The following is a 16,078-nucleotide window of genomic DNA, read 5'->3' on the forward strand; positions in this document are numbered from 1 at the left end:
CAGAGACTGGCCCTAAAATTATTTACATCGATCGATAGTTTGTTTCCTTGTTTGTTTGTTTGTTTGTTTGTTTGTTTTTTATTTTTCGTTTTCATTTTGTCTTTTTATTTTTTATTTTTTTGTTTCCTTTTCACTTTTCTCTATTTTTTCTATTTTTTCTTTTTTATTTATTTATTATTTTTTTTTTTTTTTTTTTTTTTACAAAAGTATTTGATTACAAGCAAACGATCGAAAGTTTTTCTAGTTCTTTTTTTTATTTTATTTTTTTATTTTCTTGAATGGACAAATTAAATGAGACTCATTTTCAACGTTCGCCAGACGTAAGCATATACTTTTCTTTTTTCCTTTTCGAAGCTTTCTTTTGTTTTTTTGAATTTTGTTTCTGTTTTTTGTTTTTTTTTTTGTTTACGTAAACACATCGATAAACAACAACACAGATGGAAAAATAGTAGTATAAAACATCGTATTATATAAGATACGATTTAAATCGTTCCGATTTCTTGGTAAGAAACATTTACGACAACGATTTTATTTTAATCGAGCATATACGAGTATCATTGGCCCTCGTTTTTTCACATTGACAAAATCTTTTTTTCTTTTTTATCCGATTAAATCTTTTCCGTAATAAAAAAAACAAAAAAAAATAAAAAAGAAAGAAAATGAAAAAAGAGAAAATAAAAAACAAGAAATCACCCCCTCCCACCCCAAAAAAAAAAGAAAAACGATTAATTCCGTTCAATTTATAATCCACAAAAAAAAACAAAAAAAAAATAAAAAAAATACTCGATAATTCGATCACGTAAAAAAAGATCCACACAAAACGTAAAAACATAACCACGTACATCGAATTCGAAATAGTCGACAATAAAAATAGATATCCAAACAAACAAAAAATAAAAAATAAAAAATAAAAAATAAAAAAAATAAAAGATACGATATATTTTTCGAAGATAACAGGAGGGAGGGCGTGTTGTCGTTAGTCGTCGTCGTCGTTTCTAAAGAATGTCCTTACCTGGAGGAACTGCCGATACTACTTATGCTGGCACCGTCAGCCGTTCGTCTCTGTTCCCTGGAGACGTCGCAATCCGTGATGTCGCACTCCGAAGTGTCGGAATCGCTTAATCTCGATGTTGTCGACGGCGGGCTAAGATGGCAATCCACCGGAGTTATCACCATATCCTCGGCCTCCTGATATTGCCTGCAGGATATCAAATCTTCGCTTTAACAAGCGCAAGTACTCCTCCATTTCTCGAATTATTTCCAAAAAAGGTCACACACTTGGCAGCCTCCAAATATAGGACAGGTATTCCGGTTTTAACCATTCCTCTCTCTCTCTCTTTTCTCTCTCTCTCGCTTTCTCTCTCTCTCTCTCTCTCTCTCTCGCTCACTTTTCCGATTTTGTTCTTAATCGATATCCTTGATATTCCTAATCTCGATACCCAACTCGTTCGAGATCGTATTTTATTTATTTTTTTTTTTTTATGTACAACGCATTACACGATTTAAACTCTACTTCATTTATTTATTTAATTTATTTCCCATGTTTGTTTATTTTTTAATTAAGCGCACTTATTAGACGCAACGTATATCCATTGATAGGTTTGCGTTTTTGTATATCGTTGATAGATCTATTATGTACTATATATATATATATGGTATTAGTAACAAATATTAAATGTACTTACCGATGTTCCGTGTGTATCGTCAATTGATGCCATTCTATTTCATCGTCCAATGGTGCAGTAGCCAATTCTATGACGACCTCACCAAGAAAATCATTCGCGTCGTACCTCCCATAATCCCAAACTGTTATCTCCAATGCCCTTTTCCTAAGCTCCGATCTTCTTATTCCGTTGTAAGCGAATGTCTGATTCCATTTAGGATCGTTCGTGTTAGCCAATGTTTTCGTACGTCTTTTTGACTTCTCGCTAATGCAAAACGCAAATGCAAATAATAATAAAACAAAGTATACTACGTTATTTTTATATTATAAAAGAAACGTGAGAGATTTAATTTTTTTTTGGTTTTTTTTTTTTTTTTTTATCAATTACTTTGTAACCTGTGTACCTGCACTTCTTATTACGATATTCTTTTTCTGTGGTTACATTTTTAAATAATTTTATATTATATACGATAGAAACGTAATTTAATTTCTTTTTTTTTTTTCTTATTATTTTTCTTTGTAATCTGTGTACATGTATTTATTTACGATATTAATTTTCATGGGTGTGATTACATTTTCAAATCGAATGTTAAATTTATTTTAAATTTATTAAACAACATTTTTGATTTGATTTCTCGAGTCGAATGAAAAATAATGGAAAAATATAATACGAAAATTGTACCGAATAAATATTTCAGTTTTTTTTTTCTTTTTTTTGGTTACGTCAAATTTTAATCAAACATATTTGCTATAAGTAAGAATAAAAAAAAAAAAAAAAAACAGAAAAATTTATCATTTTAATTTTTATAATTTTATTTTACATTCAACTACGACGAGTGTTCCCACAAATACTTTTTTTCGTCCAATAATAATTGGAATAAGAAACTAATTTCTTTTTTGTTTTATTCATTTCTTTCCAATGTGCGTCACGTTCCCAAACCTTTTTGAGGGGATAACTTTGAACAGGCATGAAGGGGAGGGGGAGGGGAGGGGAGGGGGTCAGGGGAAGGGGTGTACGCAGAAATTTGCTTAACCAGTTCCCCATTTAAACTTTCTCTCCTCGTATTCCCGAAGAAACCCCCGGAAGTTTACTTGAAAATTTTATCCTTTCGTCTAACTTCTACCCCCTTTTTTCTTTTTTTTTTCTTTTTTTCTTTTTCTTGTATAAAAGAGAAGAAGGAAAGAAAAAGAAGTACATACAACGAGTATATCGATAAAGAAAAATGTTGCCTTTTTTTTCCCGACCGAAAAATGATTGAATAATATCCGTTCATCGTCATCGTAGAAAATGAATCCGCACTGCGTTTAAATTTCCTTCCTTCCTTCCTTCCTTCCTTCTTACGTTTTTTTTTCCTTTCTCTTTTCTCCTCTCCTCTCCTCTCCTCTCATTACTTTGGTTTACTTAACTTTACATTCTATGTTAAAAGTAGGTTCCATGACCTTTTTATTAGCTCACGAAATAATCCAAATCGCGTGATCGAACGACGTAACTTTTGCGCAACGTTGAACGAACATCGTTGGAAAACTTCGTTGAAACATAATAGCGTGTTATTTTTCTTTTCTTTTTTTATTATTATTATTATACTTTTCCTTTTTTTTTTTTAATAAATACAAGGAAGATAATAATACACATACACACACATATATATATGTTCAAAAAAAGAAAGTCAAACGATATAAATCTTGAGAAATATTAAATTTACTTCTACTAAATTACTTCAAAGTCGTTTACAACTGAGGAAAAATTTATTCCAAGTTTGTTGTGTAGTAGCAAAAATGAGAAAAAGAAATTAAAAAAAAAAAAAAAAAAACGAAACAACACACATACACACACAAAGTTGATAAAAATTAGCTTTCACTCGCAAGACTTTAAACTTGCTGTTCTCTAACTGTTATATATATATATATACATGTGTATGTGGATGTATGCGTGTATATATGTGCGAATGAAAACTCGATGAAAGGAGAGAAAATCTACAAGATATGTATACACGTTTGAACGTAGAAAGAGAGAGAGAGAGAGAAAGAGATAGAGTTAATGGAAGGATTTGTAAAGTTAACGAAACGAGCAAAACTTCAGGGCCATTAGGCGTGGAGAGAAATCGTTGGCACTACGGCCAAGTTTTACTCGACGAAAAGGGTTTTCCTCGTTTTCCCTTAGACCTTTCTCTCTCTCTCTCTCTCTCTCTCTCTCTTACTTTTTGGCTCAAATATCGGCGAGAAAACTGCTACTTCGTCAAATTATTTATCTTACAAGACGATAGTCTCGACATTTTGGCGCCCACGAGCATAGATATCTTACTTTCAACCAACCTATGCTGTTGATAACGTGAAAGAGAAGAAAAATGCTTAGAATGTTTCACATAGATCTTAGTTTTATATTCAATCTTTTATTTACGTGGGATATTATTTTCAATGTTTCGAAGAAATTGTTTTTTTTTCTTTTTTATTTATTATAGTTGCAGTAATATTTCATATCAAATGGTTGTTTAAAGACATTAAATATTTGTCAAAGTAGTAAATTAAAATATTGAAAATATTTGAAATGACATAACTCGTTGTTGTATTACAATTTAAAAAAAAAGAAAAAACATCATATTGACATTCTTCATATTAATATTATTAAATTCAAAAATATTGATTTCTATTTAACCAAAATTCCTATAATTTTTCTTCCATACGAAAAATATCGACGTAAAATAAAATAACTTTGATACATATTAAATTCCTCCCTTCAAAATTTAACAATATCTTTTATTATTATTATTATTATTATTATTATAAAATCAACGTAATAAAAAAAAAAACTCGAATATATTGTTTAAAATGATACACGCTATATGTGTGTGCGTATGTGTATGTAATTATTTGAATTTCATTAACTTCTTACACAAAAGGGGTTATCGTAACTCTTTATTAATTCAATTAGAATTTAATCATATTCTAATGTAAGATTTCATAGAAAATTAAATTGGAAGGTAATTGCTAACAGTAATTGTCGACATTTAAACTAGAGAAGCTAATTTCTCTCTAATCGTTCACTCTGGAATTCAACACAACGTAAAGCTACAAGGTACCCACGTTGAAATGTTCTCTCTCTCGTTGGGATACTTGCCAATGACCTATGTATGTATGTATATATATATATATATATATATATATATATATATACGTATGTTGGTTAGATAAACTTTATGCGACACTTTCATCAAATTGCAGACAGCCTGGAACGATCCTGGAGAGAAGTTACCCAGTAACTGTCGTACGAAGGCCACGGGGACACGTTGTCTCAACAATGTTACGAAATATTCTTTTAACCAATTATCTTCCTTCAACCCACCAGTCTATCTTCCTTCCTTTTATAATCTAATTATTATTTATTTTTTCATTTTATTCTTATTCTTCTTCTTCTTATCCTTCATTATGCAACATTTATTAAAATGACAATCCCGAGACAAGAGAATAATAATACCACGACGTATATTAATTTATCACGAACATCTTTTCAAACAAAATTCTCTTCCAGATATAACAAATTATTATAATATAATAATTTACATTCATTTTATACATCTAATTTATTTGTCATTTATTTTATCATTTCGTCGAATACCAAATAACGCGAAGTTCCAACAATTAATTCATCCCCATTTTTTTTTTTTTTTTTAAGATTATATTCGTCGTTATTAATTAAGAACTTAAAGAAAAAAAAAGCATGTGTGTAAAATACAAAAGTTAATATGAACAGTAGGATAATTTATTCTATAATATTATTTTTACTATTGTTATAATTATTTATTCAATAATTATAAAAGCATTACGCCTGTAGGAATGCAACCCTCCAGATACATTTAAAAATGTTGCTTGCGAGCGCTATCTATCGAAACGGAATTTTTTTTCTGCCCGAAAGATAGACAACCCGTAATATAAACGTGTATAAACAGGTTTGGTTAAAAAAAAATTCTGTCCCAGTAGATGGCGCTCGCAAGCAACATTTTCAAATTGTGTCTGGAGGGTTGCATTCTTACAGGCGTAATGTTTATAAAAATAAAACTTTAATTTTGTAATTAGTTATACATATTTTTAGAATAATATTGAATAACTTACATGAAAATTAAAATTATATTTAAAATTGAAATTATTCAATGATAGACATTTAATGATCGTCGTAAAAATTTGTTTGTTTTGTTTATCGCTATATGTCGCTTTTTCGTTGCATTACTTTTCAAATTATCACCCCAATTCTAAAAAAGTTTTCACTTCAAAAAAAAAAGTAGAAAAAGAAAAATAGGACTTACCTTCTATCAGGAAGTAGGAAGATCTTGGCGTAAGGATTTCTTGGTTGACCATCAGGACGTGGACTAAGGGCCGAAGCACTAACGACAGTGACGAATAGTTGAAGTGTTACAGGATCGAAGAGTAACTTCACTTGTAGATCACCACCAACGTTGACGTTTCCCGTAGTTGCTCTACGTCCATGCCTGACGCGTCCTTGAGCGTTTAGGTCCGGTGAACCAGGTGACGTCACTAAAACCGACGGTTTCTCTCGCCTCGCGTCGTACAATTCTGTAAGTGATATCGTATTGTCCCGGCATTGCCATTTTAATTTACATCATTATTTTTTCAACAAATTTACAAACAACGATGATTTAAAACGATTCATTTAAAGGGGGGGGGTGACAGAGAGAGAAAGAGAGAGAGAGAGAGAAAAAGAGAGAGTGAGAGAGAGAGGATTTTATACCAAAAATTGATTCAAAGGGTTAAAGAAGGTGTGGAGTACAAGGGGGAAGGGGTTTCATATTTTTTAATTGGGTTGGCTAAAAATTTCATGCAATCATACATTGACCAACAAAGTTGTCACCAATTTTGATAAACATTTATATTAATTATTATTGTTATTAATAATTGACCTTTTTGTTATAATTTTTTTTTGCATTTAATTTACCCATAAAAACCGAGTATACCACTTTATACCTTAAAAATATAAATTGACACGAATTATTTAAACAACCCAATATATTTAAACAATTTCTTTATGTTTAACCTTACATTACTATATATATATATATATATATATATATATGGATTATATATAAAAGGATACATAAAGGATAAATTAGAAATATGATTGCAATGATTCGATATGAGTAATATATTTCATGTTAACAAGTACGATATACCATGGTATGTATGTTAGTTCAAAGTGATATGTTAATTTATTATCGATAGTGTCCATCCAGGTAACATAGAATATATAAAGCCAATAAGAGTGAGAATGAAAGAGAGAAAGAGAGAGAATGGGGGAGAATATAACGGGGGGAACTCACGCGAACGATAATAATTTGTACCCCTAGAACGGTTCGATCGTATCGCTCGTAATTTAATTAAAAGACTCTACTATGTGCGAATACGGAAGATGGGACAACAACAACGAGATGATCCACGCGAGAGAAGATTATATTTTGCTCGTAAAACGAAACATTTCTATCTCTCTCTCTCTTTCACATTTACTCTCACTTTCACTCTTTCTCGTACGTTTCAATAAAGCTAATCCACGACGCGTTCTCATCATCGAATCACTGCACGGGAAATTTCATGAGATTAATGAAACATCATTGTTCCGTTCAGCTAAAACGTTTTTTTTTTTCTTTTTTGTTTTTCTTTCTTTGGTTTTATATTATTTGGTTTTTTTTATTCCCCTCACCCCCGCCCCCCCCCCACCCCGAGAACGATGTGAAAATTATTTTTATTTATTTTCTATTTGTAAAAGATATGTTTGATATCTTTTTATAGACGCGTGTTACGACCCCTAGTCAATATATTGTTATTATTATTATTATTAATTATTAATACTTTGCACAACTCGAGATGATTTTCCGAATATTTGATGAGATTATTTACAAATATCTTGAAATAATTTTACATATTATTGAACGTTTTTGAAATATTTTATATTTTAACATTTTATATGTCTTTATACTTCAAAGAAGAACATTAGCATAACATATGTAGCTTTTTACTATTATTAATAATAATAATAATAATAATAATAATAATTGTTATGAGATAATGGTGATAAAATACTTTCGATAAAATATGTCAAAATCTACGAACACATTTGGAATCGTTTATTATAAAAGCAAGTACATTCATTTTTTTTTTTTTTTCAACATAATTTTCATGAATAAAACATCAAAATTACGTGTTTTTTTTTCACATTAAAAAAAAAAATGAATTTAACATCACTTTCATAATAAATTGTTCATTATTATAATATATATATATATAAATATATACAGAGTATATTTCATAATATATGGGACCAACTCTTTCAGTAGTGAACGGAAGATAAAAAAAAAGTAATGAAAAAAAAAAAAAAAAAGGTTCCGTACAAACGGGTGTCCTGATTTGCTTGTTTCGAAGTAATACAATAGCTAGTTTTGTGTTCCAATAATCCAGTTAATTTTCACAGGTGCTCAAAATTACCATCCACTGTTTAGTATCCAATCTTGCAGTCATTGTATCATCAAAGTTTCATAGTATTCAACAACATTTCAAATAACCATACGTAATAACACTTGTACGAATTTTTTTCAATGGATATCAATTATGCAATCATTTTCAAAAATATAAATTCAATAATCGCATTGGCAATCATTTGAACACGAAACTAAGAGAAAATAATGAAATGCTATTAATAAGAATTACCGATTAAACTCTAATGACTAAATTTAATTAGCTTAATAGCATCAGGACATCAAATAGAACAAGAAATATTCACAAGAGACAGAGGTGAACCATTTTAGAAATACAAATTGAGGATGTTCTGTTAATATAAACTATCCGATGATTATCAAAACATAAAGCATTAAATTAGAAACTTTGAAATCAAAATCAAATAGGTCAAACATAAGTTATATGAACTTTTTATCATCATTTTTTATGTTTAAATTAAGACTCATATTTTACAAAGCACCCTGTATATATATATATATATATATATATATATATATACACACATATAATATTATATAATATATATTATATGTATTATCAGAGTGGATGTATTTACATACAAACTTGGGCTTGGTGTGTACGGTGATAAATAGAATTGTTATTAAAAAAAAAAAAACAAATCAAACAATTATATATTATACATTACTCGGGTTTATATCGATGATATAATGTGCAGACACCTGCAATTGTGCAGAATTTATAAAAAAGAAAATTGATATCATCTGTCACATTGGACTTCTTTTTTCTTATTAATTCACTGATCATAATTATCTCAACACAATTATATATAAGTAATATGTACATAATATATATATATATATATATTAAAAATATATTAATATTTAATCAGTGAAGAGAGACAAGCACGTGAATGTCAAATTGTTATCTAAATATCGTAAATATATATATATATATATATATAAGTATAAAGTTTAAAAAATGTTGTTGCTCCCATAAGAACTAAGTCCTTTCTTAAAAAGGACAGGTGTAAGTACTTCAGCAAAGGGAAGAAAGGAAAAAGAGTTATTTTTAAAAGAGAACAGAGGGGGGTTTTGAATAAAGAATTTCAACTTTTGGGTTTGGGTTTGTAGATAAAATTGGAATGAGAGGTGCATCAGCACTACGATCTACAATCTACGATATAAAAACACATCGATAATAATATTTATAATACACAAAGCGAAGATCGAATTGTCATTGGTCATACGTTTTTAGAATCATTTTTTTGTAAATGTTTTTCATTTTTTTTTTTTTTTTTTTACAAATTCGATCAATTCGAAAGGATTGAAAGGAAAACAAAAATAGAAAAAAAGTGGGTGAGGAGTGGGGGGGGGGGGTTGATTACAGTAACGAATATCAAAAGAGGGGACAGAAATTCGCGAGAGAAGGGAAAAGGGTTGGTTGTTTTTGATTTTTTGTTTGTTTGGTTTTTGAAAAAAGAAATTTTAAAGCCTACCCCATAGAATACATTTCTTAAGACCTGGAATGCGAAAAATCATATAATCTGTGATAATATAGCGCCGTGTCCAATATAAGCTTAAATACACTTACAATCTATTGTTTATTAAAGATTAAAAAAAAAAGAAAAAAAATTGGAAAAAAATATATATAACATATGAGGAAGATTTTGGTTCTATCTGTATATATAAGATACTTGTGTATGTAGACGTGTGTATGTGTATAAGTATTAGTCTTATATAATAATAATAATAATAATAATCTATATGAAAACTTGACATCAAACTATTTCAACTTTACTTTCTACTTAATTCGTGTCACCACTACACCACTACATACTTAGTTTCTTAATTACGCAGACAAATCTTATAAGCGTAACGTATAATGTTTAATTATTTTTTAAGTTATCGAGAACGTTTAAGAAAAACAATGATTTCTATATATATATATATATATATATATATATTTATTACATTATTATATATATTAAATAAAAAAAAATATTATTGTACATTAAATTAAATAATTTAATATTTAATTTATGTAATATTAATTAAATAATTATATTACAATAATTATATTATATTAAATAATATATATATATATATATATATATATATATATAATAAATTTTTATTAAATTTAATATATATTAAATAAATATTATATATATATATATATATATTATTGAACGTTCTCGAGTAACTCGTGAAAAAAAAAATGGGACAATGAAAAATAAAGTTTCTTCAAAAGTTCTACTCACTAATAAAAATAAAAATAAAAAAACATAAAAAATGTATAAAATTAATTATTATTATTATATTATACTAAATTTTTTTTTGTTTTTTTTTTTTTAAGTATTTCACATACTTTTCATTTCTTTTCTTTTTCAAACTTTACTCAATGTCATTATTATATATGCAAAAATAAATCTCAAAAGAGAATAAAAAAATCAAATTGATAAAACAATTAATAGTTTAATTTTGAATAAAAAAATTTTTTTTATCAAAAAAAGAAAATATTTGAAAGTTCATAGTCACCTTTATGATGAGGTTGTTGAGGACTGGAAATGGAATCCTGTTTTGTTCTCCATTGGGTTTGCGAAGTAATTCGTCTGGACGGTACGGACATCGGTGTAACAGGTAATCTTTGTTGTTGCTGTAATTGTTGTTGTTGTTGTTGTTGCAATTGTTTTTGTTGTTGTTGTTGTTGTCCTACCATAATCGTCGAAGTGGTCATCGTCGTAGTACTTGGTGCCAATGCAGCAGATAAATTTCGCGAAACTATCAGTTCGACTTGAGACTCCTGTCTCGATTCTGCGATAATGTCGTATACTTCTTTAAAGCTTCTACCTTGAAGTGATCTACCATTCCATTTGAGTACCTCGTCACCTGTAACAATTTCAACAAAAAATTCCGATCTTCAAATTTGTTGTCTCCAAATTTATTTTTTTTTTTTTTTTTTCAATTGATTCAAATCTATCATTCGTATTTTATTCATGTTGTTTTCAAACGTAAATCAAACATTTATTTAATTATAATATATCAAGTTGTATATTTTATAAATAATTATTTAATTAAATTTTTTTTTAATAAATTCTACTTATTTTAAATATAATAGTTTAGGTTAATAAAAATAATAACAATAATTTAAAAAAAAAAAAACATTGCATTGGAAAACTGTTACCAGTTTGTAAATGCATAATATACAATACATTATAAATATAATATATATTAATATAAATTATATAAATTAAAAAATATAAATATAATATAAAATAAATATAATATATTAAACAATAAAAATATAATACAAATTAAATAATTTTAATTTATTGTATAATATAATAAACAATTAATTAATTAATTGTATAATTTAATTATACAATAAATTAAATACAAATATAATAAAATACAAATATAAATTTCATTGATATATTATAATACTTTATCTGTATTTTTTTTTTTTTTTTTTAATTTAAATTCTACTATATAAAATATAGAAATATATATATATAATATATAATAATAATTATAAAATAAAATCTTACCGGGTCTTAAGTGACCATCAACATCCGCTGTACTACCCTTCTTGACTTTTTCGATAACTGCACCCCTAGAACCATCCTCTAAGAGTATCCCACCGACGACCTTGAGACCGAGTATACTTGTACCGGTTTCAGAACCCAAAGACTTTCGTAAGACCATGTGTCCGATTACCTTCTGACCGTCTCTGCTCACTTGCCAGGAGAAAGGATGCTAGACAACCCGGAGAATCGTTTTGTTTTTCCATCTAATTATCTCTGCCATTTTTTTTTTTTTTATTTATTTACTACAATTTATTATAATACTTTTCGTATACGAAACGACGTTACGTGTTAAATTAATAGAATTTTTGTTTTTCACTAATATTTACTTTAATATTCAATCATTTGAACATTCATATATGTACAGATTGTTAAACAAATTTTGTATTCTAAAAATGTGGACACGTTTAACGTCGTTTTGATTAATTATTTTGTTTAATTAAAAAGCAATAGTGAGTATAATTAGCGTGTGACATTGTATTAAGAGAAATGTCCTATTAAATTTGATATTCAATAATTATTAAAAAATTACATATGTAACAAATCTCGTTGTTCAAAATTGAGATAATATTGTTCAAAATTTTCTATGTAAAATAAATCCAAAGTTTATTTTTCAGGGAATATTACGAACATTGTTTTTTTCTTTAGAATTATTTTCTTTCCAAAATTGTAAAATGAAGAGTCTAACAAATTTTCGGATCCACATTGCGTATATTTTAATAATATTGAATTGTTTAAACAAAATAAGACGTTTCTCTGTACATTGAAAAGCTGTGAAAAGTTTTGACAGTGGGTGAAAGAGTTCGTGTGTCAAACATGCATATATTATATAAATAAACTAATTAATGCAATTCAAGTTTAAGAAAACTACAAACATTAATAAAAAATAAATAAAAAAAAGCACACGTGCATTAAACAAATAATTCCAAACTATTTGTTTATCCAATGAAAAATAAATAGAAAGAGCAAAATTTCTAGCATCAAAAAATCGATGTCTTATTCGAATACACATACACACACACACACAATGCTGCACGTTTATAAAAATTTACAAGATACATGACACACACACACACACGCACACATATTGCATAGAAAATGCGTAAGCAATGTGTTAATAACAATTAATGTTAAAAGCAAAATGTACGATTTAAAAGCACTGCGTGAAAAAGTGAAAAATGTTAATGCAAATGTTTGATAATGTTAAATGTTATTTAAAAAAAAAAAATAAAAAAACAATAATAAAACAATTAACTATTCTCATTCCTAAAAAGTCAAATAATAAAATAAAACAAAAACAGAAAAAAAATTTATGAGCTTTGTGTTTAAAAACAATTAAATTCGATTCATTAAAAGCACTGTGTGAAAAATAATTAATAAATGCAAATGTTTGATAATGTTATATAATATTAAATAAAAAAAAAAAATAAAAAATAATAATCAAACAATGAACTATCCTCATCCCTAAAAAGTCAAATAATAAAATAAAACAAAATACACAATTTATGAGCTTTGTGTTTAAAAAGTTATTAAATTCGATTCGAATCGTATGAAATATCATTTCAACGAATTGTTTTTAAATATTAGAATTCGATCAATTTTTCAAAACCTATTATTGTTATTTTAATTTGATTTATTCAATTAATATGTTTTATCGATAGTTCGAATATATAAATAAAAACAAATTTAGTTGGAAAGGGAAAAAACCAAATGACGTTTGTGGTTGGTTGCTTATCAAAGAGATGAAAGAATGATTTGAAAAAAAATCAAAAATTACACTCCAATAAAAATATTAATAATAATCCTAATCATCGTGAAAGCTAACCACATATATATAAATAAATACTTTTGGAAGAAGATTTTTCTATGACGAAAAAAGATGAAGGAAAGTTGAAAAAGATGCTTGATCGAATCATCCAATTAATATAAATTGATATGTGTATAAAACACATATGTACACATACATAGAAAAACAGTAGGATAGAAGGTAAACATACACAGATACACACACACATACAAATATATATATATATTAAATATAAAGATATCAAGAGAATGTTCTTCTTGAAAGGGTCGACGAACCGTGAAAGAAGAGTTGAGATAGAAAACTGAGCTTTAATCTCGTAGAAAAGCACGACTGCCGTCGGCATAAGTAGTGCACATCGAATGTATATATACTTCCTCTTATACACACACACACACACACACACACACACACATACTAGTTAATACACACAGGTAAGTAGATAGATAGGTAAGTAGATAGGGAGAGACAAATACAAATTGAGATGTAGATATAAGTGTGTATGATTTTTTGTTTTATGTGTTTCTTTCTTAATACGTGAATTATCTAAATGGCAATAATATTTTCTTTTTTTTTTTTCATTGAATATGAATTATGAATAAATTCAGTAAAAAAGCACTCCATTTTTTTTCTTTTTTTTTTTTTTTTACTTTTTCTTCTCTCTATTCCTACTTTTTTTTAATTTTATTTTATTTGGTTGTTCGGAAAATTCGTGCCGATTCAGAAGATTGAAATGCAACAGACACATTTAAGTTTATTTTTTTTTTTTTTTTAATAAATATTTATTTAATTATATTTACATGAGTACCATTTTACCGTTCCACAACCTTTCTTCATTTTAAAGAATACCTTCAAAATTTTCTTCCTTCAAAACTTATTCAGGTTTTTCGAAAAAAAAAAAAAAAACACCTTATACCACCTACCAAAAATCGGCACTAACTTTCCGAACAATTCAATATTATACTTTCTTTTTATTAACAACCCTTTTATTTTTACAGCAAATATAACTTATGATTTTTTACTAATGCTGTTGATGTCAGATTTAAATCGTAACGAATGAATTTTTTATTTTTATAAGACTGAAAAAGTAACAAAAAACATAATGACAGGTTCATATTTCGAACGTATGAACTTTCATGCGTATCAAAATTAACGATACCATAGAAATATCCATTGGAATGATTCCAATTTGATTATTTATGAAACAGGAACTTACTTAAGGGAATTTAGAGTATCACCAAAACCACCCTTCTACCACCCACTACCACTATCTCACGACACTTTTAATTGAACTATCGAAATCGACTGCGTGTTTTCTAAATGAAATTGAAATTACACCATAAACTTAACGACAAGATAAACCCCGTCACTTTTTCTTTTCAAACCAAATCTCCAGTTAAAAATGAAGATAATCGAGAAAGAAGAAAAATAGAAAATAGACAGACAGACAGAGAGAGAGAGAGAGAGAGAGAGAGAGAGTGAGAGAAAAGAAGGGGAAAGGGGAGGGGATAATTGAATGTCATTTTGGTTGGGACAATAAACGATCAGTATCAAATCGTTTAACAACAATTTTCTCGAACTATTGTACAAATTGCTTTTTTTTTTTTTTTTTATCAACTAATACGATCTATGATGAGTTTCAATTAGATATTTTAGATCCAATGATCTCGATTTATCAATTCAAAATAAAAAAAAAAAAAATAAAGTGAACATTTGTTGAAATATTTGTGAGTAATAATCATAATAATAATAATAATAATAATAATAATAATAATAATGCTAATAATAATAAAAAATTAATATGAATGACGTCAAGATGTAGGAGGACGAAAATGTTCATGGGTTTTATATATATATATATATTCTAGTAAAATGATACACCACCTTCTCTCTCTCTCTCTCTCTCTCTCTCTCTCTCTCTCTCTCTTACTCTCACTCGTGAGAAATTTTACTCTTTTGACTTCCTTTGATCACTTTGCAAACGTGATATCGATCACTATGTCTTTCCTACGTTAATAAACGAAGTGTACTTAATTTGCAAAGAGTGCTCGCCTTATACTAACATATACGCTCTAACTATAGGTTGACTATAGTTTTTTTAACAAAATTGAAAAAAAAAAAAAAGAGGAAAGAAAGAAAACCATTTTTTTTTTTTCTTTTTTTGCGAAAAATATCATATACTGAACAAAATACAATTACAAAACAGTTGATCAAAAACGAAAAAAGGAGAAAAAACAAATTGAGAAATGAAATGATCAAAACAAAATGAGAATGAGAAACGAAAAGATAAAAACAAAAAAAAATTAAAAAAAAATTAGAAACAAATGTGAACCCCGATTGTTATAAATTTAAAAAAAAAAAAAAAGTAATAATAATAATAATAATATTTGTTTTCCATCAAAAATAAAAGAAACGATGAAGAAACGAAGATGGGGGTAAAAAAAAAAAAAAATAAAAATTATAGACAGATGCTGGACGAACGGAAAAGGAGAAAAGTAGTGAGGAGTGGGGAGAGTTAAAAGGGGTAGTTTCTCGAGGCCGTTTTACGAGG

General features: G+C 27.5%; 1 protein-coding gene across 1 annotated transcript in view; it reads right to left on the reverse strand.

Annotated features, from left to right (window-relative positions):
• Rim (Rab3 interacting molecule) overlaps nt 1-16,078 on the reverse strand; it is a 102,946-nt gene that overhangs the window by 46,043 nt on the left and 40,825 nt on the right. Inside the window, 6 exon segments of the mRNA XM_089171178.1 lie at nt 1,013-1,198; nt 1,686-1,928; nt 5,962-6,229; nt 9,636-9,683; nt 10,678-11,028; nt 11,688-11,895. Coding sequence (XP_089027304.1) covers nt 1,013-1,198; nt 1,686-1,928; nt 5,962-6,229; nt 9,636-9,683; nt 10,678-11,028; nt 11,688-11,895 — 1,304 coding nt within the window.

Source organism: Polistes dominula, unplaced genomic scaffold (genome assembly GCF_049000335.1).
Source record: "Polistes dominula isolate Pdom_NZ unplaced genomic scaffold, Pdom_raw_medaka contig_31, whole genome shotgun sequence".
Classification (NCBI taxonomy): domain Eukaryota; kingdom Metazoa; phylum Arthropoda; class Insecta; order Hymenoptera; family Vespidae; genus Polistes; species Polistes dominula.